Raw genomic sequence first — 26,109 nt, forward strand, 5'->3', positions numbered from 1 at the left:
ATCATTGCAATGATGGTTTATTATAAAAAAATGAAGTGCAACCCACATTAGGAAAGAATGGATCTGAGTTCCACTAGTGTGTCCTGTAAACTTGGGTTTACAGCTGCTAGGTGATCCTCCTGTAACTCAAGCAGCAAGGGCCACCTGCTTTTTGCGCTACAAATCTCGGGCTCAGTCATTAATCGTCTAAATGGGGGTTAAAATATTGAATGTAACTTCTTCCTCGGGCCCCTTTAGCGTGTGGCTGATAATCAATTCTGTAGGGCAGATTCCCTTCCCACCCAGACTGTGCACAGGGAATGAAAATTGGCTCCACCTCCCCAGGGCCTAGGGGCAGTGCTTCTATATCCTGGGAACAGGGGCGGCTCCAGGCACCAGCGCAGCAAGCGCATGCCTGGGGCGGCCTGCCGGTCGCTGTGAGGGCGGTAGTCAGGCAGCCTTCAGCAGCATGCCTGCGGGATGTCCACCGGTCCTGCGGCTTCGGCGGTAATTCGGTGATGGGTACGCCAAAGGCGTGGGACTGGCAGATCACCCGCAGAAACGCCGCCGAATCTGCAAGACTGCCGTGCTTGGGGCGGCAACAAACAGAGAGCCGCCCTTGCCTGGGAAATTTCCCAAAATCTGGGAATTTCTGAGTAAAAATGTTTTGAATGAAAATTCCCAGTTTCCCAGGTTGAAACATTTTACTCACAAATTCCCAGGTTTGGGGAAATTTCCCAGGATAGAGAAGCACTGTAAACAACTTTATCTGGGAATTTTTCACCAGATTTGGGAAATTTTTACCACTAAGTTGGGAAAAGGTCTCACGATATAGAAGCACTGCCTAGGGGAGTCGGAGGGGGGGGATGATGATGGAAAGAGGGGGTCGGGTCGGGACCGGGCTAGCCAGCGCTGCGCCCCGGCCCGCTGGCGGCCAGTCCCAGCGGAGCTGAGAGGCCAACACAGAAGCGGCCCCAGGGCGCAAGCCCCCGTAGCAGCACGTGCCGCGCGTCAGGCGGCACCATCCATTGCTACCGGAACCCAAGCGCGCGGCCCCGGTTCCCGGCCGGTTGCCTTCCCCAGCGCTCCGCAGGCCGTTGCTATGGCTCGGGGCCCGAGGCAGCGCGGGCGGTGAGGCGTGCGGGTCCCAGGCATGGAGGAAGAGGACACGGTGAGTGGTGGTCCGGAGCCGCCCCGTGCCGGGTTTGCACCCCTCGGGGAGGCGGAGGGGGGAGGACCGGGAGCGAGGAGGTAATGGGGGGGGGAGGCCAGGGGGGTGGGTGGGGGGAAGGTTGAGGTGGGGGTAGGTAATGGGGTAGCTGTGGTGGGAGGAGTGCGAGGACATGGGCTGTGTGTGTGGGGAGTGAGGATTGAGGTAGGTAATGGGGTGGTTGTGGGCGGGGGTGGGGTTGAGGTGGTGGGGTATAGGTGGTGGGGGCAGTTTTCGGGTGAGGAGTTTTTGAAGGTCTGGGTTGGGAGGTGAGAATGGAGCAGGTTGGGTTGAGGTGTGGCTGTAGGTAATGGGGTGGTGGTTGTGGGGTAACGCATTTTTGAGGGCGTGAGTTGTGGGGGGTGAGGATGTGGAGCGGTGGGGTGGGGCTTGTAGGTAATGGGGTGGTTTGGCATGAGCTGTTTTTGAGGTCATGGGTTGGGGTGGGTGAGGAAGGGGAGCTTGCGGGAAGAGTGCAGGAAACGGGCATGGTCTGTGGTCTTTTTCAGGGCCTGTTGGTCTCAGGGTTGGTGCTGGGGGCTTAGAGACTGGGAGGCTTGGTTTAAGGGGATGGTGGTTTTTCAGGAGGTAGCAGTGTTTATTTGTATGTAGCAGGTTTGTATCTTCTTATTAGATCCAGTGCAAAATAATCCTGAGCATGACTGAAATTCAGAAATACTGGAATCTACTGAGCATTAACTACACCTCTACCCCGATATAACACTGTCCTCGGGAGCCAAAAAATCTTATCGCGTTATAGGTGAAACCACTTTATATCGAACTTGCTTTGATCCGCCGGAGCGCGCAGCCCCGCCCGCCCAGAGCGCTGCTTTACCGTGTTATATCCGAATTCATGTTATATCGGGTCGCGTTATATCGGGGTAGAGGTGTAGTTTCAGTCCCAGTTTAGCTAGAGTTTTGGAAACATAAGGTGGAGAACGAAATAGTTAAGAGGGCTGTTTCTAAGGATTGGCGGAAAATCTCTGATTTAAGAAAATGTAATGCTTCACATGGTTCATTGAAATAACTTTGCGGTTTGCATGATGAAAGGACACTGGCATAGATTTAGGATCCACTGTGGGCAAATCAGCGCAAGTGACTTTTGGGGTTAGCTTGTCTTTCTTCTGCTAGCTGGATTAGACAACCTGATATAATCTCTCGTTAAACCCTGCAAATCATGCAGATGACTCTTGAGTAAACTAACATTTTTCAAACAGAATTTTAGGATGTTTTTCAAAAACTATTTCCTCCATTGATTCTCTCCCATCTCCTCAGACCTTCCTTAATGAGACCTTAATTTTTTTAATAATCTCCTCTTTTCTTGGGTCTCTCTGGTCACCTTTTATTCTTGCAGGCTTTCTTCCATTCCTTGTGTTCTCTAACTTTTTCCAGTATTCAAAAAGCTTACCAAAGTTTCCCTTTGCTTCCTTTTATGACTGTCCTCTACTATTCTCTTCCCTTTCTAATGTTTTCATTAATGCCCTGTGGTGTCATGTATCCTAGGCGTAGGATACATGGGTTTTCCCCTGTGATAGTATTGCCATGTACAAAAGTTAACACAGGTCAGGTAAAGAATTGGAAAACATACATTACAGTGCTAGACCCAAGAATCTCAACTCTATTTAGTTTAACAAAGAGAACGTTAAGGGGTGACTTGATCACAGTTTATAAGTGCCTATGGGGGGGACAAAAAATGTGCTAATGGGCTCCTCAGTCTAGCAGACAAAGTTATAGAAAAAGATCCCATATCTGGAAGTTGAAGCTAGACAAAGTCAGGCTGGAAATGAGGTACAATTTTTTATCCGTGAGTGTAGCTAACCATTGAAACAATTTTCCAGAGGTTTTGGTGGATTCTTCATCACTGGAAACTTTTAAATCGAGGCTGGAAGTTTTTCTAAAAGATGTGCCCTAGTTCAAACAAAAATTAATTCGGGGAGGCCCATGGCCTGTGTCATACAGGATATAAGATTAGATTATTATAGTGGTCCTTTCTGACTTTATAATTGATGAACTGAAGAAGGGATTGAGTCGTCCTAAATCTTATGTAACTATTGATCCTGTAAGTGGTATGATCACTCTGCCATATACTAAAATGTTTTGTTAACCACATTTTGTTTTGTAAATATTTCAATCCCAATAGTTTGCCTGGTAAGAAAAATTAATTTGGTCTCATTTATTGTAAGTGTAATACTAAAACAACCTTTACTTTTGTTCCCCTTAGAGAGATTACGGCGAACCTTGTGTACAGTGTTCTGTCGTAAACTGGGGTCTTACTGATGAAGGCAGATTTTATTGCAAGTCTTGTCACAACGTCATAGAGGTAAGTATGTATTTTTAAGTATCAGAGGGGTAGCCGTGTTAGTCTGGATCTGTAAAAAGCAACAGAGAGTCCTGTGGCACCTTTAAGACTAACAGATGTATTGGAGCATAAGCTTTCATGGGTGAATACCCACTTCGTCAGACGCAGGTAATGGAAATTTCCAGAGGCAGGTATAAATATGCAGGCAAGAATCAGTCTGGAGATAACAAGGTTAGTTCAATCAGGGAGGGTGAGGTCCTCTGCTAGCAGTTGAGGTGTGAACACCAAGGGAGGAGAAACTGTTTTTGTAGTTGGCTAGCCATTCCCAGTCTTTGTTTAATCCTGATCTGATGGTGTCAAATTTGCAAATGAACTGAAGCTCAGCAGTTTCTCTTTGGAGTCTGGTCCTGAAGTTTTTTGCTGTAAGAGGGCTACCTTTACATCTGCTATTGTGTGGCCAGGGAGGTTGAAGTGTTCTCCTACAGGTTTTTGTATATTGCCATTCCTGATATCTGACTTGTGTCCATTTATCCTTTTATGTAGTGACTGTCCAGTTTGGCCAATGTACATAGCAGAGGGGCATTGCTGGCACATGATGGCATATATAACATTGGTGGATGTGCAGGTGAATGAACCGGTGATGTTGTAGCTGATCTGGTTAGGTCCTGTGATGGTGTTGTTGGTGTAGATATGTGGGCAGAGTTGGCATCAAGGTTTGTTGCATGGATTGGTTTCTGAGTTAGAGTTGTTATGGTGCAGTGTGTGGTTGCTGGTGAGAATATGCTTAAGGTTGGCAGGTTGTCTGTAGGCGAGGACTGGCCTGCCTCCCAAGGTCTGTGAAAGCGAGGGATCGTTGTCCAGGATGGGTTGTAGATCACTGATGATGCGTTGGAGAGGTTTAAGCTGAGGACTGTAGGTGATGGCCAGTGGAGTTCTGTTGGTTTCTTTCTTGGGCTTGTCTTGTAGCAGGAGGCTTCTGGGTTTAGGTCTGGCTCTGTTGATTTGTTTCCTTATTTCCTTGTGCGGATATCGTAGTTTTGAGAATGCTTGGTGAAGATCTTGTAGGTGTTGGTCTCTGTCTGAGGGGTTGGAGCAGATGCGGTTGTACCTCAGCGCTTGGCTGTAGACAATGGATCGTGTGGTGTGTCCGGGGTGGAAGCTGGAGGCATGAAGGTAGACATAGCGTTCGGTGGGTTTTCGGTATAGGGTGGTATTAACATGACCATCACTTATTTGTACTGTGGTGTCTAGGAAATGGACCTCCCGTGTAGATTGGTTCAGGCTGAGGTTGATGGTGCGGTGGAAGCTGTTGAAATCGTGGTGGAATTCTTCCAGAGTCTCCTTCCCATGGGTCCAGATGATGAAGATGTCATCAATATAGCGTAGGTAGAGAAGGGGCATGAGTGGACGAGAGCTGAGGAAGCGTTGTTCCAGGTCAGCCATAAAAATGTTGGCATATTGTGGGGCCATGCGGGTGCCCGTGGCGGTAGCACTGGTCTGGAGGTATATATTGTCACCAAATTTGAAATAATTGTGCGTGAGGATAAAGTCACAGAGCTCAGCAACAAGTTGTGCTGTGTCATCATCAGGGATACTGTTCCTGACAGCTTGTATTCCTTCTGTGTGTGGGATGTTTGTGTAGAGAGCCGCTACATCCATGGTGGCTAGGATGGTGTTTTCTGGGAGGTCACCAATGCATTCTAGTTTTCTCAGGAAATCAGTGGTGTCACGGAGATAGCTGGGAGTGCTGGTGGCGTAGGGTCTGAGTAGGGAGTCCACATATCCAGACAGTCCTTCAATGAGTGTGCCAATTCCAGAGATGATGGGGTGTCCAGGATTTCCAGGTTTGTGGATCTTGGGTAGTAGATAGAATAACCCCGGTTGGGGCTCTAAGCGTATGTTGATTTGTTCCTGTGTTAGTGTAGGGAGTGTCCTGAGTAGATGGTGCAGTTTCTTAGTATATTCCACAGTGGGATCTGAGGAAAGTGGCCTGTAGAATTTGGTATTGGAGAGTTGTCTGGCAGCCTCCTTCTGGTAGTCAGACCCGTTCATGATGAAAATAGCACCTCCTTTATCAGCCTTTTTGATTATAATGTCAGGGTTGTTTCTGAGGCTGTGGATGGCATTGCGTTCCGCACGACTTAGATTATGAGGCAAGCGATGTTGTTTTTCCACTATTTCTGCCTGTGCACGTAGGCGGAAGCATTCTATGTATAGGTCCAGAATGTCATTTCGACCCTCAGGAGGAGTCCATGTGGAGTTCTTCTTCCTGTGTTGTTGGTGGGAGGGTATCTGTGTATCAGTGCACTGTTCAGTGTTATCTTGAAAGTATTCTTTGAGTCGGAGGCTGCGAAAGTAGGCTTCCAGATCACCGCAGAACTGTATCATGTTCGTGGAGGTGCTGAGGCAAAAAGAGAGTCCCCGAGATAGGACAGACTCTTCTGCTGGGTTGAGTGTGTAGCTGGATAAATTGACGATATTGCTGGGTGAGTTAGGGTTACCACTGTTGTGGCCCCATGTGGCAGGTAGGATTTTAGACAGCTTACGGTCCATTTTCCTTTGTAGAGAGGTGAAGTGTGTAATGTAGATTTCCTGTCTTATTTTAGTAAAGTCCATTTGTGTGGAGGGTTGGTTACTTATGAAAGTCTCCAGGTTGGAGAGCTCTTTTTTGATGTTTTCCTGTTTGCTGTATAGGATGCTGATCAAGTCGTTCCTCAGTTTCTTTGATAGTGTATGGCATAATCTTTCACTGTGGTCTGTGCAGTATGTAGATAGCAATGGATTTTTCACCTTCAGTCCATTTGGTATGATGTCCATCCATTTGCATTTGGAAAGGAAGATGATCTCTGTCTGTACTTGTGCAAGTTTATTCATGAGGTTGATAGATTTCCATTCCATACGACTAAATGCAATGCCTTGCATGGAGTCAAGTATCAGAGGGGTAGCCGTGTTAGTCTGGATCTGTAAAAAGCAACAGAGAGTCCTGTGGCACCTTTAAGACTAACAGATGTATTGGAGCATAAGCTTTCGTGGGTGAATACCCACTTCATCAGACGCATGCCACATTCACCCACGAGCCACACTGTTGATCAGGTGGTTATAGAAAGTGCAGTGCAACCTGCATTATTCAGACCTCGCTATGTGAAAAGCTTACTTAAACAGAGTAGTGGTTTCAAGCACGAGCTGCGTAGTTATTCCTCTAACCTAATGACATGAACAGATTTTAAAAGGGACAAATGGCTGTTAGATGCCTAACTCCTGAAAGTCAATTGATTTAGGTGCCTTATTGCCATTTGTGCCTTTGAAAATCTCCTCCACAAATGTTTTTTATTCCCTCGGGCCCCTCAAACCTTGCGTCAGAGCGTGTCCTTTCCTGTCTACCTGCCTGCTGAACAGGTCAACATTAGGATTAGGTAAGGTAGCTTCTTAAATAATTAGGCATGCTGGGTCTGCAGAGGTGCATTGAGATGTTTCAGATGCCCTTCAGACAGTTGAGGTTGCACTGTATTTAAATTTAAAGAAAATCCTTCTTTCCTTAACTGTGCTGATAAATATTCTTTAGGGTTTTTTTTTAACTGAATGAATTTAAAGAATTATTTCTTTTCTTTCATTTATGCTTGTTTTCTTCTTGCATTTCACTTATTTTGGAGAATGAAAACAGACTAGTCAGTTTTGCTCTCGTTCTCATGTGAGAGCAAAGTTGCCAAGTTTAAATCCAAACATAAGTGTCTTTGTTCAATGATACTGCTATGGTTTGTCAAACAAACTTTTATTTATATTTTATTCACAATCTTAAACTTTGGTTAAAAGTGTCTACTTTTAACTTTAATGCATATACATTTTGGTGATCTAAAAAAGGTAATGGAAAATGTCAGTGTTTTGTTGAAGCTTAGTTAAATATTTACTACATATCTGATTACATATGTGATGTCTAGTTGTATGTAGATAATTTCAGTATATAAACACTTTTTCAAAAATTTTTCAAGCATACTCATAGTTACTTCAGTATCTTGATTTAGTGCATGGATCTTTTGTCTCTAATTTTTTTTCAATGTACAGTTAAATTTAAGTATTTATCTTACAATAACTTTGACACTTCGATTTCCAATATTTTCTAACAGTGAAGCCTGTTTAATTTTTCACTGCATCATCCAGATGTTCCTGTTTGCTTATCATTCTTAAATTTAAGATTCACAATTTTTTGAGACTTAGTCTTTTCTCAGTTAGGTGTAATGATTAGAAGGAATTCTCCAATTAAGTTATACAGCAGAGGCAGGCCATGCGAGTAGGGATTGCTCTTTTCTTGCTAACATTACACTTTTATCAATTATCTTGCAGAGGACTAAAGAGGTTTTAACTTCTGATGTTGTTCCTAACACAAAGATCCAGTCCATCTCCAGAGGATTTAGAAAGAGAAAAAAAATTGGTATGTTTACTTTTGTCTATAAATTACTTCTACATTTTGTGTAACATATCTTTCTAGTTGTGTGTAATTACTAATTTTCTGGTAGTACTTACCAACTTGGTTAGTGTGAGCAAATGGGTTTTTCTACAGGACCATACAAACTGAATTGAGCTGAAAATGACCCTTTTGTTCTTGCTGGGCCTGCTCTAGACACAAGCTGCATTGGTTTAATTAAAGGTGTGATATTAAACAGGTCCAATTTTTTGTTTATACATTCTTATATGGGTTAAAATTTGGTTTACATTATATTTGCTTGACTCTGTAATTTAACAGTGATGCACTAATGTAAACCAGGTTTAAGCCAGTGTAAAAGAGTTTCCATGCACAAAGTTGTACCAGTTAAACTGACTTAGTTAAACTGGTGCAACTTCTGTGTGTTAAGTCTCTGTTCTCTTGCTGAAAAGTGCTTTCAACAGGAGATGTAGAAATCATAGAATATCAGGTTTGGAAGGGACCTCAGGAAGTCATCTAGTCCAACCCCCTGCTCAAAGCACGACCAATCCCCAACTAAATCATCCCAGCCAGGGCTTTATCAAGCCTGACCTTAAAAACCTCTAAGGAAGGAGATTCCACCACTTCCCTAGGTAACCCATTCCAGTGCTTCATCACCCTCCTAGTGAAAAAGTTTTTCCTAATATCCAACCTAAACCTCCCCCACTGCAACTTGAGACCATTACTCTTTGTTCTGTCATCTGCTACCACTGAGAACAGTCTAGATCCATCCTCTTTGGAACGCCCTTTCAGGTAGTTGAAAGTAGCCAGCAAATCTCCCCTCATTCTTCTCTTCTGCAGATTAAATAATCCCGGTTCCCTCAACCTCTCCTCATAAATCATGTGCTCCAGCCCCCTAATCATTTTTGTTGCCCTCCGCTGAACTCTTTCCAATTTTTCCACATCCTTCTTGTAGTGGGGGGCCCAAAACTGGATACATATTCCAGATGAGGCCTCACCAATGCCAAATAGAGGGGAATGAACACGTTCCTCAATCTGCTGGCAATGTTCCTACTTAGCCCAAAATGCCGTTAGCCTTCTTGGCAACACTGTTGATTTATAGCCAGCTTCTCGTCCACTGTAACCCCAAGGTCCTTTTCTGCAGAACTGCTGCCTAGCCACTCAGTCCCTAGTCTGTAGCTGTGCATGAGATTCTTCCGTCCTAAGTGCAGGACTCTGCACTTGTCCTTGTTGAACCTCATCAGATTTCTTTTGGTCCAATCCTCTAAAATAGTAATTGTGTGTCTTTAAATTGTGCTCTCAAGGTCTCTACCAGTCCTATGATCATATGCTGTTATACCTATTGTAAAGCCATTGCTGAAACTGGATAAGCGTACTGTGAAGGTTGTGGTAGTCATTTGTTCTGTTGTCTTGGCCACTTACATTGAAACACCTAAAAAATAGGCTGATTTTAAAAAGAATCTTAGTACTGCTATACTAACTGCTGTGCCACAGTGAAAGTGGTGGTAGAACGCTGTGTTCAGAATTAAGTGCTGAAGATTAGGAAAGGTAACAATCCTTGTGGCTCTGCTCCCTTCAGCCTTTTCTGGCTCCTATGACCTGATAGACACACAATTTTTGTACTGATTTTCAAGTATTTCTGTTAGGGATATGGTAAAAAATAAAGTTAGATTGTTATAGCCCCTAATGTGGATGCAGTTATATACCATTATAAAGGTGCCTTATGCTGATACAGTTTATTCTCCTAAATTTACAGGAGTTAGCCATACCACTATAAGCACATTGAAACCACGATAGTTAGTGGTACAATCCTGGTATAAAACTGGCATAGTTAAAGCAGGATAAAAATTATGTTTAGACAAGCCCTAAGTGTGGGTCGAGGAGAAGGGAAGCTGTTGGAAGGGAGAAGCATTTGTAGATGAAGTAGATCATGAAGAGGGAAGAGGAAACTGAGGCAGACAGTTGACATATAGAGGAAAGAAGGACATTTACATAACACATATGGTGAACGGCATAGGGGAAATGAGAGAGTGGATAAACACAGAGAAAATTCAGAAGACTAAAACCCAGTGTAGGAGGAATGAGTGCACACAAAAGTAAAGGCACAATTAAAATACGTAAGACTTGAATTCAGGAGATAATGAAGGGAGAAACTGTGGAGAAACATACAAAGGGGGATAACATAGGAGACAATCATACAGAACATATAAAGAACTAATACTTTTTTCTCCCCCATTCACTCCTGCAGTGGGTTCCAGTTTTTTGTGCAGGGAAAGGAAGAGGAATAAGCACACCTATTCTTTCCTTCATGACTAGTATCTTGTGTTTTATTTTAAAATTCAGGTCACCTAATAGTCATAACATACATTACAAACACCATATTGATAACTCTCACTTTGCTACAACTGTTTTGGTTCTTGAGAAATGTTTGGGGAAACTGTTGTAGTTTGGCTGGTTTTGGTTTTTCTTAATTTAAGATTCTAAACTTCACTTACTTATTGAGGTACTTTAATCACTTAGTATGTTTTTGGCCCTTTGCTCCAGCATTTGGGATTTTCTTATTTAAAAGAGGTACCTAGTCCCTGCACCAAGAGATTAATATATTAAATATTAAAGTGCAGATATGTAAAACCAGAACGATCCCAACAATTTTTTATTTGTTGCTCTTTAGATAAAGGCTGGGAATGGTATGTTTGTGAAGGTTTTCAGTACATACTCAAGAAGCAAGCAGAAGCTCTGCAAACTTTAGGAGTGTGTCCACAGATGAAGGTATGTTGATCTGAGCATAAGGTTTTGTATTAGTACATATAGTCTTTATGATTTTTACTTAAAGAATATAATTATTTTAAGGTAGACAGAATAATTTCCTCTTAAAAACTGACAGGAAATGGGCCTATAGATGAGGGGCTGAGAAAGAGAACCTCTGAAAATAAAATTTACCAGGAACGGTAAAAGTAATTTATAATTTTATAAACAAGGTTTTCGTGAAAGCAGGCTCAGAACATTTTTCAAGATTCTTGAATTGTAAAGTCACAATTTGTTTTTTCAGACATATGATTTTATAAGATATAGACTAATCATTCATTATCATGCTTATCAGGATGAAATTCTATGCAATTTCTGGAGACGTTACCTTCAGAAGAGCAAACAGGCATATTGCACCACACCAGCTAGTTATACTAGCAAAGCATTATCTGTAAGTGAAGTTCATAGCTGATAAGCAAATTATTTTGCATTGATCTTTTAAAATGTTGTTTTTGTTATTCAAGCCATGCATACAACTTGCTCATTTTAATGAAGCCCATTTTCTAAATATATTTTGCCATTTTAAGAAAATATCTGTTGTGCTGATGGAAAATTGTTCATTTTTAATATCTTGCTTTGCTATTGTGTAGCCAACCAGCAGATGGAGCACAAATTACAATGCACTATATTTCTAGAGCTGTGTTGACACTGACATAATCCACAAATGATGGCATAGAAACAAATATGTTATGGGTATGTCTACGCTTCAATACAACACCTGAGGCTGGCCCATGTCAGCTGACTTGGGCTTGGGCTACAGGGCTGCTTAATTGAGATGTAGATATTCAGACTCTGGGTGGAGCACAGGCTCTGGCACCTTCCCCTCTCATGGGAATTAGCACACCCTGGATTTGTTAACATATGGCTTAAACATCTACTCTCATTTGTAACCCCAGGTTTGGAATTGTTGAATCCTGGGTCACCACCTGGGGCTCCAGTGTCTACACTGCATTGTGCAGGTCTGAGTTCAACTACCCATATCCCAGAATTTCTAGTGCCCTGTCAAAATGGCTGCTCTAACCCTTTGTTCCTGGTGCAGTGTGGGAAAACTTGACTGTCTACCACACTTGACTATCCAGAGGACAGAGAAAGTTATCCTGTGGGGTGATTTTGGCAGACTCACAGAGCACGAGTCCAGTAGTGCTGCGTCTACACTGCAGAGCAATAGGGCTTGAACCCTGGGTCTGGGCTTGGCTCAGGCTCAGACCCTCCACCCCTGTAGGGTCCTGAGACCATGGGTCCAAGCTCTGGGTTGACACAATTTGTGTGTTGATGGAAGGGGGTTAGGCTTGAGCCTGAGTTTGACCCCTGGGCTTACACTGTGGTGTAGACATACCCTAAAGAGCTATCTTGGCTTGTGATCCATAGGCGAGACTATTTGCAGATGTGAATCCTGGTGGTCATGCAAGTATTTTGTGTGGAGAGTGGTTCTTTTTGGACCTATCTTTGAACCTGTGTTTGGAAGAGCCACTCCTGTGGAGTTATCTGATCTCACACAGGTTATAGAGCTAGTCAAAAAATTATTTAGTTCTAGAATTTTCCAATCGGCTCCAAATCTAACAGTCGTCCCCCTTCTCAAATTGCATATTGCATGAATATTTATGATTCTGTGTATTGGATACCTCCTGGGTAGTATGGCAGGTTGGGATGGCTACCTAATCATTGGAATTATTTTGTTCTGACAAACACACTGTTAAAATGAGGAAGAGCTTTTTGAAAGGGTGGTTTCTAATGATATGAATTTACATAATTAAAAGCAAAAACATTCTTGGTATGACTTGCTTTAGCTTACACCTAGACTGTCAATCACATGTTTGCTAACTGAGACATTATTGAGCGTTTACAAGTCAAACTATTGCATTAAAACTAACATGGGATAAAACTGTAACTTATTTAAAAAAACAGATATCTGACATCAGTACAGATATGGATAGCGAACCAGAGAGAATAAGTATTCATGGCTTGTCATCTTTCTCTGAAAGTGATGGAGATTTACAGACAGAAAGCAGCTTTGGACATGTTTCTTCCATTGGCAATGCCTCAGGTAGGAGCAGATATAATTTGAAGTCACTGTTCTATATTGTTAGGATGCGTTTTAAAAATGACTGTTTAGTACTAATCAGAAGGATTTGTTGCTTATATAGAGGTAGAAAATGTAGATGGAGGATTTCCTTCTTATTTATCAACAGTGTACTAGTCATATAAATAGTCACGGTCACTCTCCAAGGAGTTAAAGGCTAGACAGGCACGTGAAACAGGAGGGTCGCTGAAAAAAGTTCTATTTTTTCTTGGGGGAGGGCGGGGGGAGTTGTTTGGTTTTGTTTAGGGGAGTGATGGTGGTGGTTGTGGACAGGGTTAAACTTTACCTGATGACTGCTACTCAGGGTAGAAAAATAATGAGCCAGCATGCCCCTCAGGACCATGCCTTCAAAAGCACTGCAATTTTAAGGCAGTAACATTTGTGTAGTTAGTGACAGTCTTGTCACTCATATCTCTATTAAGTTTTCAAAAATATAGTTTATTGTGTGTCTTACTTCTGTGTTATCTTCTTTCAATTTCTGGCTGTAGTTAACTTTTTCTTTCCTTTTGGCAAAAAATTGTTTTTTTTCGGTTTTTTTTTTTTTTTTTCTCTCTCCCATTTTTTCCCCTACGTTATGCTCTCTGGTTTCTCTTCTATATTTTCTGTCTGTATGTTTTTCTCCCCCCATAACTCCTCTCTACCATAATTCAGTTTTTTAACTTCCCATCGATCTCTCCTGTCCACTCACAGACTTGGAAATTTTACTAGACGCTTACTAGCCAGTGTACTAACCCTTCTAACTAAAACCCAATACAAAATTGGAGGGGCAGGGGCACTGTCTGGATAGAAGCCAGGAATACCACAGCATCTGATGTTGGATATAAAAGCATCTAAGTAGATTTGAACTTTTACGTCAACTTCAATCTTGTCCATAACCTATTTTCACGAATCTCTTTGCTTGCATCTCCTTTTGCTTCCCCGGTGCCAACTCTATTTTGCCCTATGTCAGATGCTACTGCCATGTTTGTCTTGCTCCTGTTCGCATTTTTTCTCCCTTTACGCAGCCTCATATGCCTGGAATCTCATCATTCTTTCCTGTGCTGTTCCATTTGGTCTTCTATTGAAATGCAGATCTTCTGAAACCTATAAACTATAGTTTTCCCTTCAGTGAAGAACAACAAGAATAACAAAATTATAAAAGAAAAAAATCCAAACAAAAATAATGGAAACAGTAAAACACAGGCTTAGCTTTCCCATTCATTAACAACACGTGTTTTATCCCGTTTCCCATCCTATGTCTTTACATTTTCTACTTAAGTTGCAGGGTCTTCAGAGCAGGGATTTTTGTCGTCTTCTATATTCACATAGCACACTGACACTATACAAATAATATGTAGGGCAAAGTTTTTTACTGAACATTTCCTGTTATAAATGTTCCAACAGGTTGCTTTACAATTCACATTGTCTGTAAAGCTTCTTCCTTCCTTAGTTCCTTCTTCCATTTAGGACGGTTCCTTTCTGCAGTAACATTTATCTTTTATAGCAGTTGTAGAGTAACAGATATAATTTTGAGGAAGGCAAATAATTACCAGATCCTTCCTATACTCCTGGGGGAATTCTGCACCACTGTGCATGTGCAGAATTTGTGTTCCCTGCAGAAAATTGACTTTCTGGTGGGGAAGCAAAGGGAAGCCACAAGAGTGGTCATGTGACCCTCCCCAGCAGTATGTTTCGGATACCCAGGGCAGCTGGCAAAGAGGTAAATCACTGTGGGGTAGGGGGCAGGACTGGCGAAGACCCGGCTGATGGCTCCTACCCTGTGCCGGGCTCAGCTGCTAGTCCCGGCTGGGCTTGGGAGGGCGGGACTTCCTCTTCCCCTGCACGGCATCAGGGGCTGTCAGACTCATCCCCAGATTTTTCCCGTGCATCCAGACCCCCCTCATACCCAGATGCTCCCGCCAAACCTCACCCCCATCGACTCAGGACACTCCCCCTCCCCCCGATGAGCTTCACTCCCCCTGTACCTGGACCATGCCATCGAGCCACCCGGATCCCCACTCCCCCAGCATCTGGGACCCCCCTGCAGAGTCCCATTACCATTGCACCTATGCATCCAGACCCCCTCCCACCCAACACACACAGATCCCACACTGAGCCGCCTGCACCCAGATTGCCCCACACAGAACCGTCTCAACCCGCACCTGGATCCCCCCACACTAAGGCTAGGTCTACACTACCCGCCTGAATCGGCGGGTAGAAATCGACCTCTCGGGGATCGAATTATCGCGTCTCTTTGGGACGTGACATTCGATCCCCGAATCGACGCTCTTACTCTACCAGCGGAGGTGGGAGTAAGCGTCGTCGACGGGAAGCCGCGGAGGTCGATTTTGCCGCCGTCCTTACAGGGGGGTAAGTCGGCTCCGATACGTCAAATTTAGCTACGCTATTTGCGTAGCTGAATTTGCGTATCTTAAATCGACCCCCCCCCTCCCCCCGTAGTGAAGACCTGCCCTGAGTCTCTCCACACTTGGATCCTGCCTTGCTGAGCCTGCCTGCCACACCTGGTGCACCTGGCACAGAGGGGCAGGCCTGGTCCTTGCGCTGTGTCAGGGTTGGGTGCAGCCTTACCACTGAGTCTGTGTACCGGGGAGAAGCTGCACAGTGATCTCCCACCTCTGTGCAGCTAGTGGCCTGTGCTCCGCAGTGCCATGCTGGAGCCTCCACATTTATTTGACAAATAAAATTTGCAGAATTTTGCAGAATTTTTATTTTTTTGGTGCCGAATGCCCTCAGGATTATTCCTAGCTTATCATTGTTTCACACTGTGGATTACAAAAATGGAGTCCAGATTTTTTTAAGTGATCGCACCTGTTTTCATAAAAGTACTTTAAAAGTCAATACTGTTGAATTCAGCAACATAAAATTACCGGTGCGTTTTGGATAGCTGTGTCTAAGAGATCATATGTACAGAGTAGCTGTCATTTGTATAATGAAAGTTGGTCCAAATGAGCAGTATTGCATTTTTTTCTATGCATTGGCTACTCATAAATTGTGTATAATTAAATTTTTTCTGTGCTGTTTCATTGAATTACTGATGGTTTGCTGAGGGGGATTTGGTACCCTTTTAAAATGCTTTTCTAATTAATAAACATTTTATCTTTGTTATGTTTATCTGGGGATAATAGCTCATTATTCAGCAAGCTGATAGGCTAACATTCCATTTGGTGTAGTCTAGTCGTTGTTTGAGAAGCCTATTAAATTCTTAAGTTGTTGTTATGATGTTTAATTGTATGTTGTGTCAGGTTTAGTGCTGACTGAGCAATGTGCCCTTTATAACCTGGAACAAATGAAAGGAAAGCTGCTATGTCACCAAGACAGCTACAAATAGAACAAGAGGATTATTTTTAATTAAGCCATATATAAAGTTAGCAATGAAGTTTCAACCACAAGGCCTCCTTTAGACACAGCGTATACATATAAAACTGATGATTGAAAGGATTACCTGACGTTCATGCTTTTGTTCTGTAACTCACATGTACACAATAGATGTTCTAGGATAGCTTTTGTGTTGACTTCGCCATTTTTACCAGACATGCACTGGGGAGTCAGTTCCTTGATAACTCTATTTTAAATGTCTTTGCGGCATCTTTAATGCCTGAGATAAAAATGTAATTCTCTTTATGAGGGCACTTCTGAGAGCCAAGAATTGCTGAGTTCTAATCCCCAACTCTGACACATTCAGCTTTGGCAAATCACTTATCCTTTCTTCCTTGATATCCCATGTGTAAAATTAGGATAATACTTATACCTACCTCATGGGATGTTGTGAGGGATTAGTCAATGTTGGTAATGTGCTGTATAAGAGTTAAGTATTAGCACCTTTCTAGAGAGCCAAGTTTAAACATGGTTATCACTAGAATGGTGCTTTCAGGTTTAACATTTTTGTATAGACTGAGGCGACGCACACAGTTTTTCTAGTGTGCCAGTGGGAATTTCCCCTAGAGAATGGCCATACTGGGTCAGACCAAAGGTCAATCTAGCCCAGTATTCTGTCTTCTGACAGTGGCCAATGCCAGATGCTTCAAAGGGAATGAACAGAACAGGTAATCATCAAGTGATCCGTTCCATAACCCATTCCCAGCTCCTCAAATATTTGTTACTTACCCTGATCTCTTATTAGCGAGTCTGTGGAGCTACATTGGCACTGGTTCTCAGCCAGCTTGTTGTCTTGTGTTGCAGTAAGAGGTACTTTGAGAGTTAAGCCATTTAGAACACTAATGCCAAAGCTTTGATTTGAAACCGCCACTAATGGCTAAACACAGCTTGTTGGATGATCAATTTCTCTTGTTCTCTGCATATTTACATGTTCAGTGTAGCATATTTTGTCTATAAAGTTATTTTATATGTAACTTTTTTTTTCTTATCAGCAAGAGAAACCACATCTATCTGCTCCGGATCGGTAGATGGTGGTTCGTATTTACTTAAGAGGAAAAAAGGGAACTTGAGGATGTCTATGCCAATGACACTTTCATTCTGCTATATTGCATTACTCTGGCTGAGAGAGCCAGTGACATTATCAGATCTCTTAAGGTATGAATAGTCTCTGTGAAATATTTGTTGCTGTTGTAAGTAATGTTTTTTTAATTTGGGTTGCTTGCTTGTTAACTAGTTGAATTATAGGTAGAGCTGATAGTGATCCGATATTTTGTTTGCCGCACACTTTCCATGATAGAAGATTCTTGCAACCATTTTTTGAGAGTCTCTAATAGCTCTGTTGTTTGCAGCAAGTGTTTGAAATTTGTCAGGGAGAAAGTCCTAGTGTTAGAGAAGTGCCTTTTCTTTGTCCCATGAAATTATTTTCAGATTTAGTTGAGTTGTAAATAGATAAATATTGCAGTTTCACTTGTCTCATTTGTATTCCTGAGGAGAATGTTGATAGCCTGCCTAATAACTGAACGAATACTCTAAAGATCCAGGTTTGTGCTACTGCCAGAACATCAGCAGCAATACAAACCATAAATCTGGCATTTTCTAGCTTTCATTTGCTTGACCTAAATAATTGTCTTTTTAACACATTTTTGTATGCAATAAAGTATAGACATAGATTCAATGACAGACCAAATTGAGAAAAAAAAATATGCCCAGAAATTGTGCTAATATTCAGGCTTGCCATTTTAGTTCTTTATAGGTAGTTCATGAATATTTAAAACAATAGAATAATAGTCGTGCTAAATGCTCCACCTTTTTTTTTTGTGTGGTTTTCCCGTAAAGTGGTAGTCAGCTGACTACTGCTCCTCCCCTGTGATACGTGCTTGGGCACCACATCAGGCAACCAGACAGTTTCTAAGGGATTTATATTACAGCACCAAAAATATTCTTATTGCTATTTGGTGCATTCAGTACATAACCTTGCAACTAACTCATCTTAAAGGGACACTGTGGTTAAAAATAACATTTTTAAAATGTTCCTACATATGTTTCAAATAGCAATATTTTTTTTTAGTGTCATTAAACTAACATTCAATGTGCTGTTTATTTTTTGTATTCCTCTCAACAAGTAAGACTACAGTTTCAACATTGTAGACTTCACGTGGCTGTAGAATAATACAGTAATGTAGTCCAAACCTGGCTAAATCTAGCTATGTTGGCAAGACCAAAATTGTAACCAGTTTGTTCTACTTCTGTTTTGTGGCCTTGGCATATTATTTTTTTCATATTATACACAGGACCTAGGGCTTATCCACACTTGGATTACCATATTTAAAAGGACAGAGACTATAAGCCCCATCTGTGTTTTTGCAATAGAAAAGTGTTTGAAACCGTGTTTAAACATCGGTTATTCTAAATTCTAAACAACACTTCTTAAAATGAGTGTCGACGTGCCAAAAGATGTTAGAACTGCTTTTAAAAAATATTCTCGAACGTGGGCTCTTGGAGTAGGTGTCATACGAAAATTGGATGTTTTCCCACACAATGTTTACCTTCATTGTAGTATTTGTGATATTCTCTATATTTAGAATGGAGAACATGTCACTTAGGTTAACTGCTGTGAGTGATAAATAAGGCTGCGATTCTTTCACGGAGGTCGCGAAAGTCATGGATTCTGTGACTTTTCATGACTTCTGCAGTGGCTGATGTGGCTGACTTCAGGGCCAGCTGCTCAGACGCCCCACAGCCAGCTGCACTGGCTGCTGCTGGAGCGACCTGGGGCCAGCTGCTCCGGTGGTACCTGGGGCCAGCCACACTGGCCGCTGCTCGGGAAGCCTGGGGCCAGCTGGCTCCAGGGACCGCCTGAGCAGCAGTCCTGGGGGAGATCCCGGGGAGCACCCGAGCAGCGGTCCCCAAGCAGCTGGCTCCAGGGACCACTGGAACAGCGGCTGGTGTGGCTGGCTCGGGGAGTGCCCAAGCAGCGGTCCTGGGTGTGCCCTGGGGACTGCCCAAGCAGCAGTGGTCCCAGGGTGGCTGGAGCAGGGGCCCCAGAAGTAGAGATTTAGTCAGGGGTATTTTTGGTAAAAGTCATGGACATGTCGTGGGCCATGAATTTTTATTTATTGCCCGTGACCTGTCCAAGACTTTTATCAAAAATACCTGTGACTAAATCGTAGCCTTAGTTGATAAGTGTCCAACTTTTTAATGGGTCCTTTATACTAGGGCTATGAGGGTTCTTTAAAAACAGTTGTAACAGGTAGAACCATGTTTAGTGAGTACTGTGTTTAAACTGTATCAAAATACATCTTGCCCCAGGCAAATATAGACTGGTCCTGTAGTGCAGTTGTCTAACACAGTTCTCCAGGGGTTGGGGAGGGAGAGGGGATTTTACTGTCCATAATGGTTTGGAAAACTGCATCATTCCAATCCCAGTGTAGACTGTGGACATTTCAGTTATATATTTAATTCCTTATTTTTGAATCAGTGATGTCAAATTGATGGAAGAGTGCACAGAATTTCAGAATAAAAAGTACTAGGCAAGATAACTTTCTAAAATCACATTAAAACTGTTACAAATGTTGCAGTAATTCTATTATTTATTTAATGTATCTTCATTTTAAAATAACTTTGAATCTAGTATTTCTAGAATAATTCAGCATAAACTTATACTGTAGTTCTAACTATACTATGAATTTAAATTCCAGATCTCAAAGAAATGGTCATAGAGTGCAGTCATAGGGAGTGATTGACATTCACTTACAGTAGTTCTTCTTAAATGGAATGTTGATAAATAGCAAGTAATATACAACAAGTAGCTTCTTTTCTATGACTTAAATCTTCTTAAGGAATACCTGTTTGGTAATTTCTCTAACTTTGTTTTTACTTATAAAAGTGAGTTGAAGGAAGGGATATTCTGTCTCTGCCCTCTAGTATGTGGTGTTTCTTTTACTGCCTTCACACTGTCTGCCAGGGCCTAAACAAAGAGAAGTACTGCATGTTTGTTCAGTGAAATTTTGCAAACAGGCACTGACTTTTTAGGAATATGTCATCTCAATATTGGGCCATCCAAGTTCCTGGTGTCCTTTTCTAAAATCAACATTGCATTTTCTGTTACAACAGTGGCTTCTTTCATTTTTTTTTTTTAAACAACTGCTCTTTGCTGTTTTTGTTCTTGCTTATTGAATTAAGGTAACTGCCCAGATATCTAGGTATAAGCCCCCCCCCCCCCCCCCCCCCCCCCCCGCCTGACCAACATAAGTTACATTGACAGAAGCGCTGGTGTGGACAGTGCTATGTTGGCGGGAGATGCTCTCCTGCTGACATAGCTACCGCTGCTTGTTGGGGGAGGTTTAATTATGTAGACGGGAGAACTCTCTCCTGTCGGCATAGATCAGCTACATGGGAGGTCTTGCAGTGGCGCAGCTGCATCGGTACAGCTGTGTCGCTGTAAGGTCTCTAGTGTAGAAATAGCCTAAGCGTGTTATCCTTGTGACTTATGTACTTGGTACTGGTGTATTTTAAAAATAAACCAAAAAATCTTCCCTAACTCTACAGTCAAAACCTATGCTGTATCTGAGTATGTCTTAAACCTCCTGCAGGAAATTTAATTTTCTTGTTTTTCTCTTTGTAATAAACACATTGTGCAACATTCATACCAACCAGAGTATCACTTCCTACCAGGAATCCTATTTAAAAAATCCTGGGATTTTAAAAAAGTGTAGTGAATTTAGCGTTCATGAAACCTGTTGGTTTGATAACTTTCTAGGCTGAGGCCTGTTGTTTAGCCTCATCATGGGTAAAGTTTCCACTAATGTGCCTTAATTCCGACCTAGAGGGGCCACCTCTTATAGTGAGGAGAATTCAGTCTCCCTCTCAATTCAAAACTTGGTTTGTTTGCTGATAATGTCCAGCTGGGTGCCAGATATTGGTAAGTGTTATGGTGTTTTTTGTGATTTAAACAGCTGCCTACTAAGAGCTAGACCACAACTCATTTCATGTGAGCTATTGAATAGCCAGCAGATGACACTATTGAGATGGGCTGGATTTGAACCTGTGATCTCTATGTGAAAAAGCCCATGTTATTACCACTCTCTCCTCCCTTCATTCCCCCCCCCACCATATTTTTTGAAAAATTAAAAATCTGAAGTGTGTTTAGACATTTATCTAAAATAAATGCATTTTATATATTGATAAAATACATAATTGTATGGTTTTCTGATTTAGTTACATATAAGCTAACAGTTCTATGACCCTGATTGCACGAGCTCTGCATACTTGCTGTGGAAATATTAAACTCTTCTTTCATGTTTAGTTAAGTATGTAATGGATTTGGGGAGCAAAATGCTATAGCCCTATAACAGTGTTATCATAAAAGTGTACTTACTGTCTTCTTAAGAGCATAGCCCAATATTGAAAATATTTTAATTAAATTATTCTACCTGTTTGTAAGAATTGACTGTATAAAGAATGTGCAAGGAAAGCTGGATATAAACATGTCTGTAGTAAACTCAGTGCCCTAACTTTATCTGAGAGTCACATTTGAGCTTGAATTTTAATATTCTAGCTCTCATGTTAAAGAACAGGCAGCCTTAAGTGCCATTTAAAAAAAAAAGTACATGATGCTTTAAACTAAATGTTGATTTGACTTAAACTCTTTTTTTATTTAGGTTTGTTATAGATGGTCACATTCCTTACTTGAATGCTTTTCAGTATTTTCCAGAGGAGATGAAATTGTATGGAGTTGATCTCAAGATCTTTCGTGTAGAGGTGACTTTTATCCTTTTATTTTTATTTAATAAGCTACATATCTTATGGTATATTGTACTCCTGGGTTATGGTACTGACAATTTGAGTGAATCTACCTTTGTTGTGATATTATTTTGCTTCCTGGTAGTCATGCAGGAGCCAGTGAGCAAATTATTCTGATTACTTTCATATTTAAATTAGAATAATTAGGTTGATAACTTGATAAGTACTGAACAGGTTTTTCTCATAGATTCCAGGGCCAGGAAGGACCATTGTGATCATCTAGTCTGCCCTCATAGAACACAGGCCATAGAACTTCTCCCAAAATAATTCCTAGAATATATCTTTTAGAAAAATGTCTGATCTTGATTTAAAAACTGTCAGTGATGGAAAGTCCACCACGACCCTTGGTAAATTGTCCCAATGATTAATTACTGTCAAGTGTTTGTTTGTATTATGTTTGCTTATCTCTTGGGAAATACAGAAAACATAAATAGAATTTAGGCTCTTTTTCCCATAAAGGCATAATATCCTTTGAATACTCAGTTGAAATCTCCCTCTCTTTGGAAGCAAGTTCTATCAGTTTTTATAGTATGATGTGTTCTTGCTGTATTTATTGGATTTTTTTTCTTTTTTAGTGTTTAGTTTAACAATGTAAATTTTGCTAAAGAGATCACGTTAATATGTTCTGTCCATATGAAAATAGTCTCCCTGCTGCTTGTACTTAGCTGCCTTTCCCTTTGGCCCACTTTGTAGAACATCTACAGCACTTACTGCCTCGTACCTCTTCTAGCTATGGGATTCTCTCTTTGAGGGCACTGCACAGTCAGAGCCTCTTCTGCCTAATGAGGATTAGAGAAATTGGTGGCTTCTGTGTGTGTGGTTTCTTTTCCTCCTCCCTTTCCCCCGGGAAGGAGAACTTGACAACATCCTGTACCTGACCATTGATGCCCTACCAAGGAAGGCATTACAAGAGCTGACTGGAAACAAGAATTATGTTTCATGAAAAATTTTGAGGATTCAGAATTTTCATTCCACCTAGAAAGAAAACCGATCTTTTGACTTTCCCCAAAAAACGAGGGAGGGAAGGAGAGAGACCAGAATACCCCAGAATGTCCAATAACCTGTTGGCTAAGGCACTTGCGTGGAACATGGAAGACCCAGGTTCAAATCCCTGCTCTGCCTGATTCAAGAAATATGTTAGCCAGGCAGTCAGATTGCACAGATTATCCTCTGAGGAAAAAGTCTGAGGTGCACATTTTAACACACTTAAAACCACTGTCACCAAACAAGAACACTTCACCAGAGAAGTAGACTGCATCATTGAACAGGCCACCCAAATACCCTGTATTGAAGCAGGTTCTCTCAGGAAAAAGCCCTTTGATCACACACTCCTAGTCCATAGACTCATAGGACTGGTAGGGACCTCAAGAGGTCTTCTAGGCCAGTCCCCTGCACTCAAGGCAGGATGAGCCAACGATCCATTGTAATAAGAGCAAAAACAAAACTGCGATTGTGGTCCGTGCTTACAATTAAATGTGCACACTGCATCGTAGCAAACGGATTAATGTACAGATGGCAACAACTTTGTGTAATGATATGCAAGCTTAACAGAAATTTATCAAAATGCACAGCGACATCTGGGGACCTGATATATCTGGAGGAATCAGCTTTGCTAGTTATTCATTGCTTGTGAGTAAAGCTTCATTCCATGCCCTCCCTCCCCCCCTCCAGTTTGAGAACCTCTGATCTAGACTATCCCTGACAGGTGTTTGTCTAACCTGCTCTTTAAAATCTCCAATGACAGAGATTCCATAACCTCCCCAGGCAATTTATTCTAGTGCTTAATTACCCTGATAGTTAGGAAGTTTTTCCTAATGTCTAATCTAAACTGCCCTTGCTGTAATTTAAGCCCATGGCTGCTTGTCCTATCCTCAGAGGTTCAAGAGAACAATTCTTCTCCCTCCTCCTTGTAACAACCTTTTATGTACAGTACTTGAAAACTGTTATTTTGTCCCCCCTCAGTCTTCTCCAGACTAAACAAACCCAATTTTTCAATCTTCCCTAATAGATCATGTTTTCTAGACCTTTAATCGTTTTTGTTGCTCTTCTCTGGAATTTCTCCAATTTGTCCACATCTTTCCTGAAATGTAGTGCCCAGAACTGGACACAATACTCCAGTTGAGGCCTAATCAGCGTGGAGTAGAGCAGAAGAATTACTTATTGTGTCTTGCTTACAACACTCCTGCTAATACATCCCAGAATGGTGTTTGCTTTATTTTAACAACAGTGTTACACAGTTGACTCATATTTAACTTGTGATCCATTCTGACCTCCAGATCCCGTTCCACAGTATACCTTCCTAGGAAGTAATTTCCCATTTTGTATGTGTGCAACTGATTGCTCCTTCCTAAGTGGAATACTTTTACTCTTAAGTGGAGTCACCTACCACCCCACACTAGAACTCCCATGGGGTATCATTAAACATTAACAGCCCATACACGATGGGGACCACATGCTGAAAGAAATCTTTCCCAACCCCCGCTTCTGGCTTTCAAGCAACACCCTCCAACTTTGCCAAGCTCATCATGAGAAGCAAGGTCTCCCTACAGACCAGGACACATCAACTCAAAGCAGCACCAGATCCTGCCAGAACAACAGATGCAAAACCTGCAAACATATCTCCACAGCTACGATGATCAATACCCCCACAACAAACCTTTCAAGATTCATGGGTCCTACACATGCATATCACAACATGTGGTATATCTCATCCAGTGCACTAAATGCCCCAATAACTGTGTGGGTGAAAACAAAATATCGTTATTCTCTCAAATGAACTCTCACAAAAAAATGATAAAAGTCAAAAACACCATGTCACCTGTGGACGAACAGGTTTCACAACTTGATAACTCCATATCTGACCTCTCAATCCTCATCCTCAAAGGAAATCTGCACAGCATCTTCAAAAGACAAGTCTGGGAACTTAAATTCATCTCTCTGCTAGACACTAAAAATCATGGACTTAATAAAAACACTGGATTTATGGCTCATTTCAGCAATCTGTAACCCACTAACCCTCCTTTGTTGTATGACTGTAGACGAGTTAACTGCCTACTTCACCTTGAATGTTCTGTTCTACCTTGTATTTAGCTGTGACACTCTGAGGGTATATCTACTTTGCAATTAGATACATGTGGCTGGCTTATGCCAGCTGGCTCAGGCTAAGGGGCTGTTTAATTGTGGTGTAGACATTTGGGCTCAGGCTGCAGCCTTTGCTCTAGGACCCTGTGAGATGGGAGGGTCCCGGAGACGTCCTTGAATGTCTACACCACAGTTGAGCAGCCCTTTAGCCCAAGCCCCAAGGGCCAGAGTCAGCTTGCACGGGCCAGCCTTGGGTGTCTAATTGCAATGTAAACATACTCATAGTATCTTTTCCAGGCCTGAAGAAGAGCTCTGTGTAAGCTCGAAAGCTTGTTTCTTTCACTAACAGAAATTGGTCCAATACAAAATATTATCTCATCTACCTTGTCTCATTCATATTCGAAATAGGGCTGAGCTGCAAAATATCACCGAGTTTTCCAAAGTGTTGAGTGTTCAGAGGTCTGCCCTTGGATTTTGCATCTCTCTAATTCACATATTTATAGTCAAAAGTACAGTTGAAAGATGGCTGTGGTGATTATGGTCTGTGAATATTTTTCTTTCTTGTGACCACCTAATATCTTGATTGCTTAATAAAAGTGGCTTGAGTTAAACAGATGCCACAAATATGCAGCAGAATCAATTCAGCATTGTTCAAACAAAGCTAAAGAGGTAAAAGCCGTTTTGTTTTATAAATCTGTCAAGTTTTAGTTGTTAAAGCAGTGGGAGTCTTTTATTTTCCCTGTGAGTGTTGGATGCAGAACAATTGCTAGTTAGCCTGAAGGAAAATATAAAATCAGAATTTCCCATGGATTATGAAGCGAGACTTACACAACAGTTTTGATAACTTCCTGCCATGCGTGACAGAAACAAGGATTGGATTTGTGGGCCTATATGTTAACCTTAAGGGCTCAGTTTTAGAAATTAGTACTTTATATCAAATCCTTATGGATTTCAAATAATCTGCGCTGGTTCATTATAAAATTTGTTAGATGATTGTCAGTAAATCTCCTTTTAGGATTAGGTTTACATTACCTAATTAATCCAAAGAGAAGTAATAGCTC

General features: G+C 41.8%; 1 protein-coding gene across 4 annotated transcripts in view; it reads left to right on the plus strand.

Annotated features, from left to right (window-relative positions):
• Positions 1 to 1,072: 1,072 nt before the first annotated feature.
• Positions 1,073 to 26,109, plus strand: part of TAF1B (TATA-box binding protein associated factor, RNA polymerase I subunit B) — a 55,593-nt gene continuing 30,556 nt past the window's right edge. For 3 of the 4 annotated variants that reach the window (XM_024199134.3, XM_024199135.3, XM_024199136.3), the window contains exons 1-8: positions 1,073 to 1,150; positions 3,411 to 3,509; positions 7,827 to 7,914; positions 10,577 to 10,674; positions 11,006 to 11,101; positions 12,616 to 12,754; positions 17,158 to 17,320; positions 21,826 to 21,925. In XM_024199134.3, coding sequence (XP_024054902.2) covers positions 1,133 to 1,150; positions 3,411 to 3,509; positions 7,827 to 7,914; positions 10,577 to 10,674; positions 11,006 to 11,101; positions 12,616 to 12,754; positions 17,158 to 17,320; positions 21,826 to 21,925 — 801 coding nt within the window. In that variant the 5' untranslated portion in view covers positions 1,073 to 1,132. Of the gene's footprint in view, positions 1,151 to 3,410; positions 3,510 to 7,826; positions 7,915 to 10,576; positions 10,675 to 11,005; positions 11,102 to 12,615; positions 12,755 to 17,157; positions 17,321 to 21,825; positions 21,926 to 26,109 lie in introns of those variants that run through there. The other variant, XM_024199137.2, reaches the window with a different exon arrangement.

Source organism: Terrapene carolina, unplaced genomic scaffold (assembly GCF_002925995.2).
Source record: "Terrapene carolina triunguis isolate 2854851 unplaced genomic scaffold, T_m_triunguis-2.0 Scaffold42, whole genome shotgun sequence".
In the NCBI taxonomy this organism is placed as follows: Eukaryota; Metazoa; Chordata; order Testudines; family Emydidae; genus Terrapene; species Terrapene triunguis.